Source organism: Rhincodon typus, chromosome 13 (assembly GCF_021869965.1).
Source record: "Rhincodon typus isolate 14 chromosome 13, sRhiTyp1.1, whole genome shotgun sequence".
In the NCBI taxonomy this organism is placed as follows: domain Eukaryota; kingdom Metazoa; phylum Chordata; class Chondrichthyes; order Orectolobiformes; family Rhincodontidae; genus Rhincodon; species Rhincodon typus.
The window spans coordinates 62,904,603-62,918,006 of NC_063344.1; the positions used below are offsets into that span (position 1 = coordinate 62,904,603).

General features: G+C 43.2%; 1 protein-coding gene across 1 annotated transcript in view; it reads left to right on the forward strand.

Moving 5' to 3' along the window:
• The window catches only part of klhl6 (kelch-like family member 6), a 53,818-nt gene that overhangs the window by 17,597 nt on the left and 22,817 nt on the right, over positions 1–13,404 (forward strand). The window contains exon 3 of the mRNA XM_020530080.2: positions 1,600–2,049. Coding sequence (XP_020385669.1) covers positions 1,600–2,049 — 450 coding nt within the window. The remainder of the gene's footprint in view (positions 1–1,599; positions 2,050–13,404) is intronic.

Consider the following 13,404-nt stretch of genomic DNA (forward strand, 5'->3'; position numbering starts at 1 on the left):
AGGACACTGGGGCTAACTCCCCTGCTGTTCTTCAAAATAGTGCAATAGGTCTTTTATATTCACTCGGGGCTTAAATGTATCAGCTGGAGGAGTGACCTCTAACAGAGTTGACCTGCCTTTACTTTTGTGCTCCAACTGAGAGCCAGGTGTTGTCTGGGGTGGACAAGGTTAGAAATCACATGACACCAGGTTATAATTTGAAAACACAAGCTTTCGGAGCCTCGTTCCTTCTTCAGGTGTTTGTGAGAGAGGTTGTATTTTACTTTATAAGTAAAAGATCAAAAGGTCACACCACTGATGAGGATGTATTAAACAAATGTATTAATCAAAGAGCACACAATTTATAGACAGTCAGTCAATGTGGTGTTTTGTAAATTCCTACTTTAGAAATATAACCAGTCTGACTGCGAACCAAAACACAAACAGGTTCTAAACAACGTCTCACAACTAACATGCATTGTCTGACCTAAAATTTATCACCTCTTCTTTACACTGAAAAAACCTTGGTTCACTCAGGGCAGTGACTTGAAAGAAATTTGGGGATTTATGTATACATATTAATCAATTAAAACTTTCTAACCAATTAAAGATTTAACAGTATCTTATGTTTGTTTAATACATCCTCATCAGTGGTGTGACCGTTTGATCGTCTACTTATAAATTCTGTGTCTGATACCACCTCTCTCACAAACACCTGAAGAAGGAGCAAGGCTTAGCAAGCTTGTGTTTTCAAATAAACCTGTTGGACTATAACCTGGTGTCATGTGATTTCTGACCTTGTCCAACCGAGAGCAACCTCCTGGTGCTTGTTTGCATTAGACGCTTCAGGGCAGGTTCAGCACCACGCAGATACAAAGCAGAACTCCCTTCCTACTGTCTGTCATGTATTCGCAGGGTTAGATGCAGCAAACATTAGCTACAGAGGTAGCTACATTTTGCACACACCAATGACGTTCCTGCACTGGGGGAATATTTGACCGAATAGTATGAAAAGACAGACTGTCCCTCAGTTTAATGTCTTCGCTGAGAGATGGCACCTCTCACAGTGCAACACTCCTTCCATTCCGGACTGGAATGTTAACGCTCACTTTTTATGCAGAGGCCATTAAAATTGGTGTGTCCTACATCTTTAAGGAAATGTCTAAATCATTGTCTAGCACCTTTGAATATCTGAACTAGTGAAAAGTGCCAGTTCTTGTTTCTTTTCAATGCACTGGTCCGTAAAGCTGAAAGTTGCTGCTTTACTGAGCAAACAAGATTCTTTTGACCATCATGATCTCACTGGTTGAGGTGAAGTGGGAGAGGTCATGTTTAGTGGCGCTGCAGTTGGCCTCAGTGCCCAAGCAATAGGGAGGATTTCCTGTGTCTCCTATCTTGTAGGATCGGGTTCGACCTGTGACGGGGACTCACCTCACAGTCCGAGCTCATAAAGCGAGGACAAAGTGAAGGAGGGGATGTTAGTGGGAATGTGGGACAGCGAGAAGTAGAGAAAGGAGGGGGCATGGGGTTTAAGGGTAAGAGGTCTGCACAGTGAGGGTGGTGCAGGGAAGGGAGTCATTCTGTCCCTGCTGACTATGTGCCTGTCTCCTTGTCCAACAGTTCCTGCGGATGGTGGATGCCTGTGCCAGTTTCCTGATGGATGCAGTGCACCCGGATAACTGCGTGGGGATCCTGCGACTGGCTGATACTCACTCCCTGGACAGCCTGCGGAGACGTGTCCAGAGCTACATCATCCAGAACTTCCCTCAGGTGCTCAACAACGAGGAGTTCCTGGAACTGCCGGCAGAGATTCTCTCAGATATCCTCAGGAGCGATGAGCTGCACGTGACTGATGAGGAGCAAGTGTTTGAGACAGTGATCCGCTGGGTACGCTACCGGGAGTTGGAGAGGCTCCATCAGCTCCCCCAGGTCCTGAGGCACGTACGCCTCCCCTTGCTTGACCCCTGGTACTTTGTGGAGCAAGTGGAAGGCGATGAACTTGTTCGGCAAAACCCTGATGTCTTCCATTTGTTGCAAGAAGCTAGGATGTACCACCTGTCTGGCAATGAGGTCAGCTTTTCCCTTCCACTGTTTTAGTCCTTCTTACCTTTTACTTTCAGATTGCGCTGGTCCCTTACGTTGCCTATGGAAGGGAACATGGGAAAAAAAAACACTTGCCTTTATCCAGCAATTTTCACAACCTCAGAAAGTCCCAAAGTGTTTTACAGTTACTGACATTTTGTCAACTAAGGAATAATGTGAAACAACAGCAGTGAGAAACTTGATCAATTCATCTGTTTTAGTGCTATTGGCTGAGGGATAAGTATTAAAACAGGATTGTACTGTAGGGAGAATTCCTTCTTCTAGACAGTGCGCTAGAATCTGTACATCGGCCTGAAGGGACACAGAACCTGGTTTAATATCTGTCCAACAGATAACACTCCTTAAGGACTGCTCTCCAGCATCAGCCTGGATTATGTGTTGAATATTCTGCAGTGGGACAGAGGCTTAAGTACAATGTGTTTTTAATCAACCTGTTCAGAGATGTTACCACACACCTCTGGAGCAGGTGGAACATGAAGCTAGGTCTTTTAGGCTAAAGGTAGGGACACTACCACTGCACCACAAGACACCTAGGCTTAAGGCTGGACTAATAATTGGATTCAGTCAGCTGGGGTGACCAAAAATGAGTTCCCTCGATGGTCCAATTGTAAAATCATCACCGAATGTAATGCTGAGGCAGCTAAACTGACTCCATCTGAACAAATGGTGAGGGCTTATGGTTGACCTCTATACATCTTGACAAAGTGGGGAAACTGGTTCTTCCTGACCATGATCAGGTGAATTTGACCTGGCAGTGCCCACTGGCACATGACAGTTCAGAAATGGAGTGGGCCTGAAAATGATGACCTCCACAGTTGAGTAACCCAGTGAAACATTTGGAGAATGGTCCCTTTTGACTGGCTTGACACCAATTCTAAATTGAGTCAGCCCCGCAGAGCCTGTTAGCTCTTTCTGTTGCTTTAAGAGCCTGAATCATATCACCCCTTGATGAACATCCCTCATCCCCGAAGAGTATAAAGCAAATTTTCCAGTTTCATCAGTCCTTAAATCTGCAGGGAAGTTTCTACATATCAGAGTTTCTATAACCATAAGAACTCAAGATGTAGGAGCTGAATTAGGCCTTTCTGCCCATCGAGTCTGCTCTGCCATTTGATCATGGCTGATACGTTTCTCAACCCATTTTCCTGCCTTCTTCCCCGTAACCCTTGATCCCCTTACTCTTCAGTAACCTATCTATCTCTGTATTAAATACAGTCAATGACTTGGCCTCCTGGAATAATGAGTGCCACAGGCTCACCACCCTCTGATTGGACAAATTCCTCCTCATCTCATTTCTGTAGGGTTATCCACCTTCAGACCTTTCAGCTTCCCTAGCACTTTCTCTTTAGTGATAGCCACAACAATCACCTCTGCCCCCTGACTCTCTTGAAGTTCTACTGGTGTCTTCCACCATGAGAATTGATGCAAAGTACCTCCTCAGTTCCTCCGCCATTTCTCCCCATTACTACTTCTACAGCTTCATTTTTCAATGGTCCAATGTCCACTCTTGCCTCTCTCTTACCATTTTTTTACTAGCTAGCTTACCATCATATTTCATCTTCTCCCTCTTTATTGCTTGTTTTACTTATCCTCTTTTAAAGGCTTCCCAATCGTCTGACTTCCCGCTAATCTTCAACACATTGCAAATGTTCTCTTTTGCTTTTATGCTGTCCCTACTTCCCTTGTCAGCTGTGGTTACCTCATTCTGCCTTAGCATGTTTCTTCTTCCTTGGAATGAATTTCTGCTGTGCCTCCTGAATTCCCCCAGAAACTCCTGCCATTGCTGCTCCACCATCATCCCTGCTAGGTTCCCCTTCCAATCAACTCTGGCCAGCACCTCCCTCATGTTTTTGTAGTTATCTTGACTCAACTGTAACACCGTTTCATCTGCTTTCAACTTCTCCCTCTCAAACTGTAGGGTGAATTCTATCATATTCCGGTCTCTGCTCCATAGGGGTTCCTCTAACTTAAGCTCCCTAATCAAATTTGCCTCACCACACATCACCAAATCCAGAATTGCCCATTCCCTAATGGGATCTCCAACAAGCTGCTCCAAAAAAACCATTTCATAGACATTCCATGAATTCCTTTTCTTGGGATTTGCTACCAACTTGATTTTCCCAGTCCATCTGCCTATTGAAGTCCCCCATGATCATTGTATTAGTGCCTTTCTCACATGCCTTTTCTATTTCCTGATTTACTTTCTTCCCCACATCCTGACTACTGCTGGAAGGTCTGTACACAGTTCCCATTAGGGTCCTTTTTCCTTTGCAGTTCCTCCACTCTACCCACACAGATTCTACGCCTTCGAATACTACATAACCTCTTGCTATTGATTTAATTTAATTTCTTACTAAAGTAGCACTGCTGCCCCTGTCACCCCTGTCCATCTGCCTGTCCTTTCGATAGGATGTTTATCCATGGCTATTTACTTCCCAGCCCTGATCCCTATCCTACCTGCCAATTTCAATCTGCACTACAAGCTCATTTACCTCATTTTGTCTACTGCATGCATTTAAGTGCAACACCCTCATTGTGTTGACCGACTGCCTTGTCATAATTTCCTACATACCTGCTGTGCCTGAAGTTAGATTCCTGACACTTTCCATACTCTCTGTCCTTTTACTTGTTCTGGACACTTTAATAACCTCCCCTCCTTTAACTTATTCCATAATTTTCCGTGCAACTGAACTTACCACCCCTCTCCCCAAACTATTTTAGTTAAAGCCCTATCCACAGCCCTAGTTATGTGATTCACTAGGACTCTTGTCCCAAAATGATACAGGTGGAGCCCATCCCATTGGAACTCCCTCCTTCCCCAGTACTGGTGCTAATGTCCCATGAATTTGAACCCATTTCTCCCACACCAATCTTTGAGGCCACATGTTTACCTTTTCAATCTTGTTGACCCTGTCCCAATTAACTCATGGCTCAGGTAGGATTCTGGAGATTATTACTTTTTTGGTTCTGCTTTTTAATTTAGTCCCTAACTGCTCATATATCCTCAGCAGAAACTCTTTCCTTTTTCTACCTATATCGCTGGTACCTCTGTGGACCATGACAATTGGATCTTGCCCCTCCCACTCGCAAGTTCCTCCACAGTCCAGATGAGATTTCCTGAATCTGTGCACCAGGCAGGCAACACAGCCTTCAGCACTCTCGATCCTGGCCAGAGAACAGTATCTATCCTCTGACTATCTTATCCCTGACAATAACTACATTTCTCTTTTCTCCCCCCTCTTGAATAATAGCACAGTGCAATGTTCAATTTCCTCATCCTCCCTACACACCCCTCTCCCTCTCATCCGCACAGGGAGCAAGAATCTCAAACTTAGACAAACTCAAGAGCTAGGGTTCCTTCGCCACTACTGGATCTCTCTACCTGCCTCACTTGTAGTCACACCCTCCTGTCCCTTGTCACTGACCCAATTCGAGGTAGTTAGTCTGATGGGTCCTGAAACACCGTGTCCAGGTAAGTCTCCCCCTCCCTGATATGTTGCAGTGTTTGAAGCGCAGGGTCCAGCTCAGCAACCCTGAGCCAGAGTTCCTCCCACGACCAGCACTTGCTACAGGCGTGGTCACTACAAACACAATGTGGTTCACAGCTCCCACACTGTGTAGGTACTACACACCCTCTGACCCTGCATCTATATTTTATTTATTTAATTCTTAATTTTATTTTTTAAAAAATTCCTGCTGGTCTTTTAGCTTTGAAATTGTAAATATTTCGCCTATATGCCTTCAAGCTGAAAGTAACTTATAATAGGTAACCAAATTAGTTGCTATTGCCAGCCAATGAACATCAGCTCTGATAAAGAGTCATCTGGACTCGAAACGTTAGAGATAGTAGGAACTGCAGATGCTGGAGAATCTGAGATAACAAGATGTAAAGCTGGATGAACACAGCAGGCCAAGCAGCATCAGAGGAGCAGGAAGGCTGATGTTTTGGGCCTAGACCCTTCATCAGAAAATGTTAGCTTGGTCTCTCTCCATGCATACTGTCTGATCCACTGTGATCCCCAGCTTTTGTTGTTTTTCAATGAGCTTAACGGTTTTACTGTGATGTCACTCTTTTTTTAGAGCTGGGCCCCTGATTGTGGCCTTCAATTTATACGTAAAAAGACCTTACAAATGTAGAAAAATTACCTCTTTCCCTCTGCACCCAATTCTTGAACTATACACTCATGCAGGCTGTGTCTCACTCCAGATATGATCTCTTGTTCCTGACAGTGTGCAGCTTACTGTTTCGAGATTAATATGAATTAGTTCATTCTAGATGTATGAATTGAATTTTAATTCCACCAGCAGCTGCAGTGGGTTCGAATCGCTGTGCCTCAGCACTTTGAGCCCAGTGCCTTTACTATTCTGCCACCATCACCACCATGCAGAGTGATCAGGAAGCATAGACTGAAAAATCACAGTGGGTGCAAATCCAGATTCCCAAGATCAGTTCCTGACAGATGAAGTTTTCTGCTGGAAATGCAGATGCATTAAATTGCAAACTGACTTCTGAGTTCCGGTCACCTCACTACCAGAAGGACGTGGATGCTTTGGACAGGGCATAGAGAAGGTTTACCAGGATGTTGCCCAGCCTGGAGGGTTTTAGTTATGAGGAGAGGTTGGATAAACTCGGATTGTTTTTATTGGAAACACGGAGACAGAGGGGCTACCTGATAGAGGTCTACAAAGTTATGACAGGCATATGTCGGGTGGATAGACAAAGGCTTTTTCCCAGGGTGGAAAGATCAACCACAAGAGGGCATGTGTTCAAGGTGAGAGGGGGAGTTTTAGGAGAGAAGTGCGGGGAAAATTTTTCACACAGAGGGTGGTGGATGCCTGGAACGCACTGCCAGTGAGGGTGGTGGAAACAAGCACATTAGCAACATTTAAGGCTCATGATAGACACATGAATGGGAGGTGAACAGAGGAATAGAAACGACATAGGGGCAATAATTAGTGAGTCTAAATAAGGATAGGAATAGACTCAGGCTTGGAGGGTCAAAGGGCCTGTTCCTTTGCTGTATTTTTCTTTGTTCTTTGAATTAATATCAATATATTGGCCAAAGCTTTTGCTTTCAACGGTGACTTGATATTTGAAAGGATTCTTGGTCTAAACTTTCTGGTACTCCATTTAGATTTTCAATCATGTCTTGCTTCCAGTAACTAGCTTTTAATATCCACTTGTCTGAACTCATTAATCCATTTGTTTATTGAGGATTTACACCCTTTCCCTTTTGACCGTATATTGTCATCTGACACATGATGTTCACTTGCTCACAAACTGCTGTGAGCTGTTGCTATTCCAGAAGGCACCTTCAGGAAAGCTGGGAGGAAACTTGTTAAAACAAAATCAGAGCTGAACTAACATCACAGCGGCTTGTGGCTTGACAGGAAGGACTGTGTCCAACCTAAACAAGCCTGTGAACTCAAGAGCCTGGTCAGCACGATGAAATAATAATGAAAAGTTACCGAGTTGGGGACCACAAAATAACTGCACAAATGAGAAGTGAGTGAGAATAGGAAATCTGGAGAGGGAAAGAGTGAGACAATGACACAAAGGAATAAACTGAAAGAAAGTGCGATAGAAAAGAAATCGGAGAATATGTGAGGCAGAGGGAAAAAATGGAAACAGAGTGAGAAAGTGAGAAAGTGACGGGTCTGGAAAGGGCTCACTGGACCCAAAATGTTAACTCTGCTTTCATTCAACAGACCTGCTACAATTTTCTAGTAGTTTCTATTTTTGTTTCAGATTTCTAGCATCTGCAGTTCTTGTATTCATATTAAGAAAGTGGGGTAATTAACACTGAAATAAACCTGCAATAGGTGATACTGCTGCAGCCTGCACCCTAAGGGGTCAGTCCAACGATCTTCCAGAAGTCAGCCTCTGGGCTTCATCTTAATAATTGCACCGTGACACTGAGGCCCCCTGCAAACTGTAGTGGTTGCATAAACCATAGCCATCATGATTCTAAGAAACTTGAGTCAGTGATATGTTAGTAAAGATGTATTGTTTGTTTATCTTCCTTCATGGCACGTGGGTGGGTGCCTCTGACAAGGTCAGCATTTACTGCCCATCTCTAATTGCCCCTTGGACTGAGTGGCTTTGTTCGGCCATTTCAGAGTGTCTAGAATAACACGTAGGCCAGACCAGATAGGGAATGATGATTTCCTTCCTGAGTGCATGGATGGAGTTTTGCAAAGTCAATGACAATTACATGTCCATAGTTATTGAGACTCACTTTATATTCTACTATGATGAATTGAACTTAAATTCCAAGAATTGCAATGATGGAATTTGAGTTCATATGCATTAGACTGAGCCTTGCCACTATATCATCACAGAAATTTCACTGAGACTACATGTAAATGATACCTTTAGTGATATTTTTAATTAACCTATCCAAATGTGTTATGGAACACCTCTGGAGCAGATGGGACTTGAACCCTGGCTTCCTGGCTCAGAGGTAGTAGGGACACTACAATGGCACAATAAGACTCCAAATGATATCTTTTTAGTTATTTTAATCATCATCAGAGATGTTATTACATACCTCAGGAGCAGGTAGGACTTGAACCCATGCCTCCTGGTTCACGGTGCTGTACCGTAAAAACCGACAATATCTTTGCATACTTGCTGTTAGGAGGGTCCCTTACTATTAGAGAAAATATCTAACTCAACATGTGTGAGAAATCACAAGTGTAGCTGAACTGAGTCATGTTTGATTTTTACTCAGTTGCTGCCTCTGCCTTTCTTGTTCTTACCTTATTTTTATGCTATAGTTTTAGTTCCTGTCTTTAAAATCTCTCTGAGATTTTTTTACATTGCCATGATGAGCTTATGATCTCACATTTTCCGTTATCTTTGAACTAATTCACCCCTTTGTAACTGTGGCAACTCTTAATTCCATTCAGAAAATTTTCAGCTTGTGTCAAGCAATCCTAACAATACTTTGTGCTTATGTCAAGTTGTCCTAACTAAATTATATCGTGTACATACATCCAAATAACAGTGGAAGTAAGTTAAGGATTGCCAGTTAGAATCATTGTGGGCTTGGGAAAGCCAGTTTGAACATATATGGTGAACAGTCCACTTACATTTTGATAAATATTGCATAAGGATCCTAAGAAATGCACAGGACCTCCCTTTGCATATTAAAATTGACCCAATGTTAGGGACACCAGAAAATAAAGATCAATTCTCAAAAGCCAAAACACTGAGACATATTGAGAGCAGAACCTCAAGGCCGGAAATTGGTTATGATTGAACCAAAATAACATCCTAAAACCGAAGATAATACATGTCAGTTTGTTTCCTTATATGTGTGTGACAGAGTGATAGAAAGACAAAGAAAATTATTGGGAAATAGACGATGTACAACAAGTGGAAATGAGAGCTCAAAGAACATAATGGGTCACTTTTAGTGCAACTGCAAATTACTTATTATTTGAGCATTCATCTCCATTCCTATTTTTTGGTGTGCAAAATATTTAGTGGTAGTAAGTGTCATTAACAGAGCTCAGTTCAATAACCATATCCAACAAGAAATTTATTTTCACTGAAATGTCACCATACTCCTTCTCCCATGCTGTGTGTGGAAAACAGTGAAGAAATTTGACAAGACTCAGAGCTTTTACAGCCTTTAGCTGTGTCAACATTTGTAGCTAAATCAAAAAGCTGTTCGGAACTGGAAGAGGAATTATAAAGAGGCAGAGGAGCTTCCAACAGCACAGGGGCAAGCCTGGGGATCCACGTTACTCCTGATGCATTGCAGGAGCCAACCACTGTGAGCAGGATCATGGCCTGCACAAAATGTGAGCTGAAAACCAGAGCCTGAGGGACAAAATGGAGCAGTGGGACAGAGTTGTGTCCTTGTGTTTAAATAAATCTCAGCACAGGCCAGTGATGCTCTTAAACCATTCGTTCAGTGTTCCTGTGGATGCTGGCCCTCACTCATCATTAGACCTCCGTCAGATAGGGTATCCCTGCTTGGTTTTTGGCCACAGTATGTATTCAGCAGACTCCATTTTGTACTCCTGATATCAGTGGGTCAATAAATATCTGGTTGCATGGGTTATTTAGGACATTGAGCTGTAGATTTTAAACTATCCAAATTTGGGTTATTCAAAACTGGACCTGCGGTAAAAAGAAAACCAGTAATATCTCAAAATGAGCAAAACCTAAAAAAAAACCTCAAAACCAATAAGGCCTTAAACTAGCAAGTCCAATCAACAAGGTTTCAAGCAGTACTCTAAGGGCCTATCAGCAAAGACTGTAGAAGTTTTTCATTATCATGACTGCCATATCAGCAGGTCATGCTGTTCAACTACATAAATAATGACAGAATATAGATTTTAGTCAAGGAGAAGTCTCAAAACAAGTAAAGCTTCAAAAACAGTGTAGCCTTAAATACATCAGGGACATGAAAAGGCCTCTGGTTAGGCCTCAAAGCCTCAAAATCAGCAAGCCCTCAAAAATAACAGGATATCTTAACTTGAACAGAGAAAGGAGAGTTAACATTTCAGGTCCAATGACCCTTCTTCAGAACTGGCTCTCAAATTCGAAAGAAGGGTCACTGGACCCAAAATGTCGACTCTGTATTCTCCCCGCTGATGCTGCCAGACCTGCTGAATTTCTCCAGCCGTTTCTGTTTTTGTTTCAGATTTCCAGAATCCGCACCATCTTTGTTTTCTTATTTTAACAACAGGAAGCCCTCAAAACATGGCCCTGAAACAACCCCTGTGCAGAGCCAATCACAGAAAGGTACAGAGAATCACAGAAAAACCCTGAGTAAGAATTCCTAAAACAATTGCTGGAAAGACCGTTAGACAGGTAGAGAGAGAGAGAGTCAGTCAGAAGAAGGTTAAAGCACAGATGTAGCAAGACCATACTGAACGTATCTTGTGCAATGGGACTTCACAATCATTTAAATTATTGACCAATACAAGTTGTTTAAGATGTTTTTCTCCCAGCCCCATCTCTGGCTCCATCTCTAGTTGCTGATAATGGATGTGGATGGACATATTTCCTCTTTTTGATGGAAATGCTTCATTATACACAATGTCGTTTCCTAGCTGCAGGGTGCACTATCATCGATATTGTAGCAGAGAAATACTTCTGTTTTTCAAGTCCTTGCATGTGTCTTGCGTTAGTTGTGGTGGCAATGGTGATAGCACAGCATTTGTTTTGCATTTTTAACTTAACAAAATGCCCTAAGACACTTCAAAACAGGGTATTTAAACACAGCATGATTAAAGAAGGAACATTTAAGATGATTAGAACCTAAAGTATGGTGAACAAGCTAGATATTAAAGGGGATCTGAAAGACAAGAGGCAAAGACCATTCCAGAGTTCAGGACTACAGCATTGCCCAACAAGTGGGACAAAGGTAGCAAGGGATCCACAAGAGGCCAATACTGACGGAGCGCAGAATTTCTCTTCTTCGGCACTCCCATGGCAATCAAGGGTGCTGTTCTTCTATTCCTGAGTTGTGGGTGACTGAACAGTGCAATACTAGATCCACACATCATACCACAGGTGGGACAGTTGGTCCTTGCTGAAGCAGGAAGAGTGGAACACTTGGGTTTCTGTACCTTTTGCCCTTATATTGTTTGAGCTTGTTCTCCATCTGGGCCCATCAGAGGTGTTGAAGTGCTTCCTCTGTCCTCCAAAGTAATTGCATGCTGTGATGGAGCTGGGAATAGAAGTCTTGTGTCAGGCATGAGGATAATGTGATCTATTCAGGGCAGCTGACTGATTGTAACCAGTGCCTCAATGCTCAAGATATTGCACAGAGACAGGACACTGATACTGGAGCCCCTATCCTGCCAGGGGATCTGCAGGATTTTACTGAAACATCTCAAGGGAGTTAGAATCATAGAATCCCTACAGTGCAGTCCATCCTAAGGGATATTTAACTAATAGCTAACCCACCTAATCTGCACATCTTTGGACTGTGGAAGGAAACCCACGTAGACACAGGGAGAATGTGCAAACTCCACACAGACAGTCGCCTGAGGGTGGAATTGAACCCGGGTCCCTGACACTGTGAGGCAGCAGTGCTAACCACTGAGCCACTGTGCCACCTGGGTTGAGCTCTACAGAGTTCTAAGACAGTGTGGGACTTGGGGAGTTACAGAGATAGGGAGGGACTAGGCTATTGAGGGATTCAAAAACAAACACAGAAAATCTACAGGTCTGGCAGCACCTGTGGACAGAGAAAAACAGAGTTAACCTTTTGTTTCAATCTGACCGTACTTCAGAATTGGCTGGAATTATAGAAAATATGTTTGAGAATTTTAAGTATGAGGAATCGCTATACAACAGGAACCAATCTGTTCGGCCAGTACAGCAGTGACGGATGAGAGGACTTAGTCAGAGTTCAGAAATGGTCAAAAGATGGAGGAGCTGAAGTTTACAGAGAGTTTTAGGTGTGAGGGGAACATTGGAATGGTCAGCAGTAGTGAGGTTAAAGTTAAGTGGTTTGGTTCCACTATTCAGATGTCTCTGGGATTAACTGTATTACAGATGTGCAACTGTATTAGGAAGGTTATCTTTACCCAAGAGTAATTATATGGTCTGACTCAGATAGGTGTCGACAAAGTTCCTTTTATTTGCATCATACAACATTCAGTGAGGCAGTACATCTGTCTCTGGTAAAGACTTGCTGCCTTCTTCTCAGAGTCTAGTACTTGACTGTGGATGCCACAGTCAACAGTGTAGCACTACCTCAAAATGATTACTTTTAGCCTAGTTTGTGTGTTGAAGTTTCTGGATTGGAACATGAACTCACACTTTCTGTCTCAGAGGCAGAACCGTGATCCTCACACGAGGCCAATTCTAATGTCAGTACTTGAAGCTATTCAGTGATCAGCTCAGGGATTGAAGGTGAAGCCTTTGTAAGACAGAAATATAGAAAATAGGTGCAGGAGAAGGCCTTTCAGCCCTTTAAGCCTACACCACCTTTCAATATCATCATAGTTGATCATGCAATCTTAGAATTCCATGCCCGCCCTCTTCCCCCATACCCCTTGACTCCTTGTGTTGCACATCCAGCTCTCTCTTGAACGTACCTAACAAACTGGCCCCAACAGCTTCCTGTGGGAGAGAATTTCACAGGTTCACAACTGTCTGAGTGAAGGAATTCTTCCTCATCTCAGTCCTGAATGGCTCACCCCTTGTTCTTAGACAGCGACCCCTTGATCTGGACTTCCCCAACACTGGGAACATTCTTCTTCCCGCATCCAGCCTGTCCAGTCCCATCAGGATTTTATATGTTTCTATGAGAACCCCCTGACCCTGCTCATTCTTCTAAATTCCAGCGA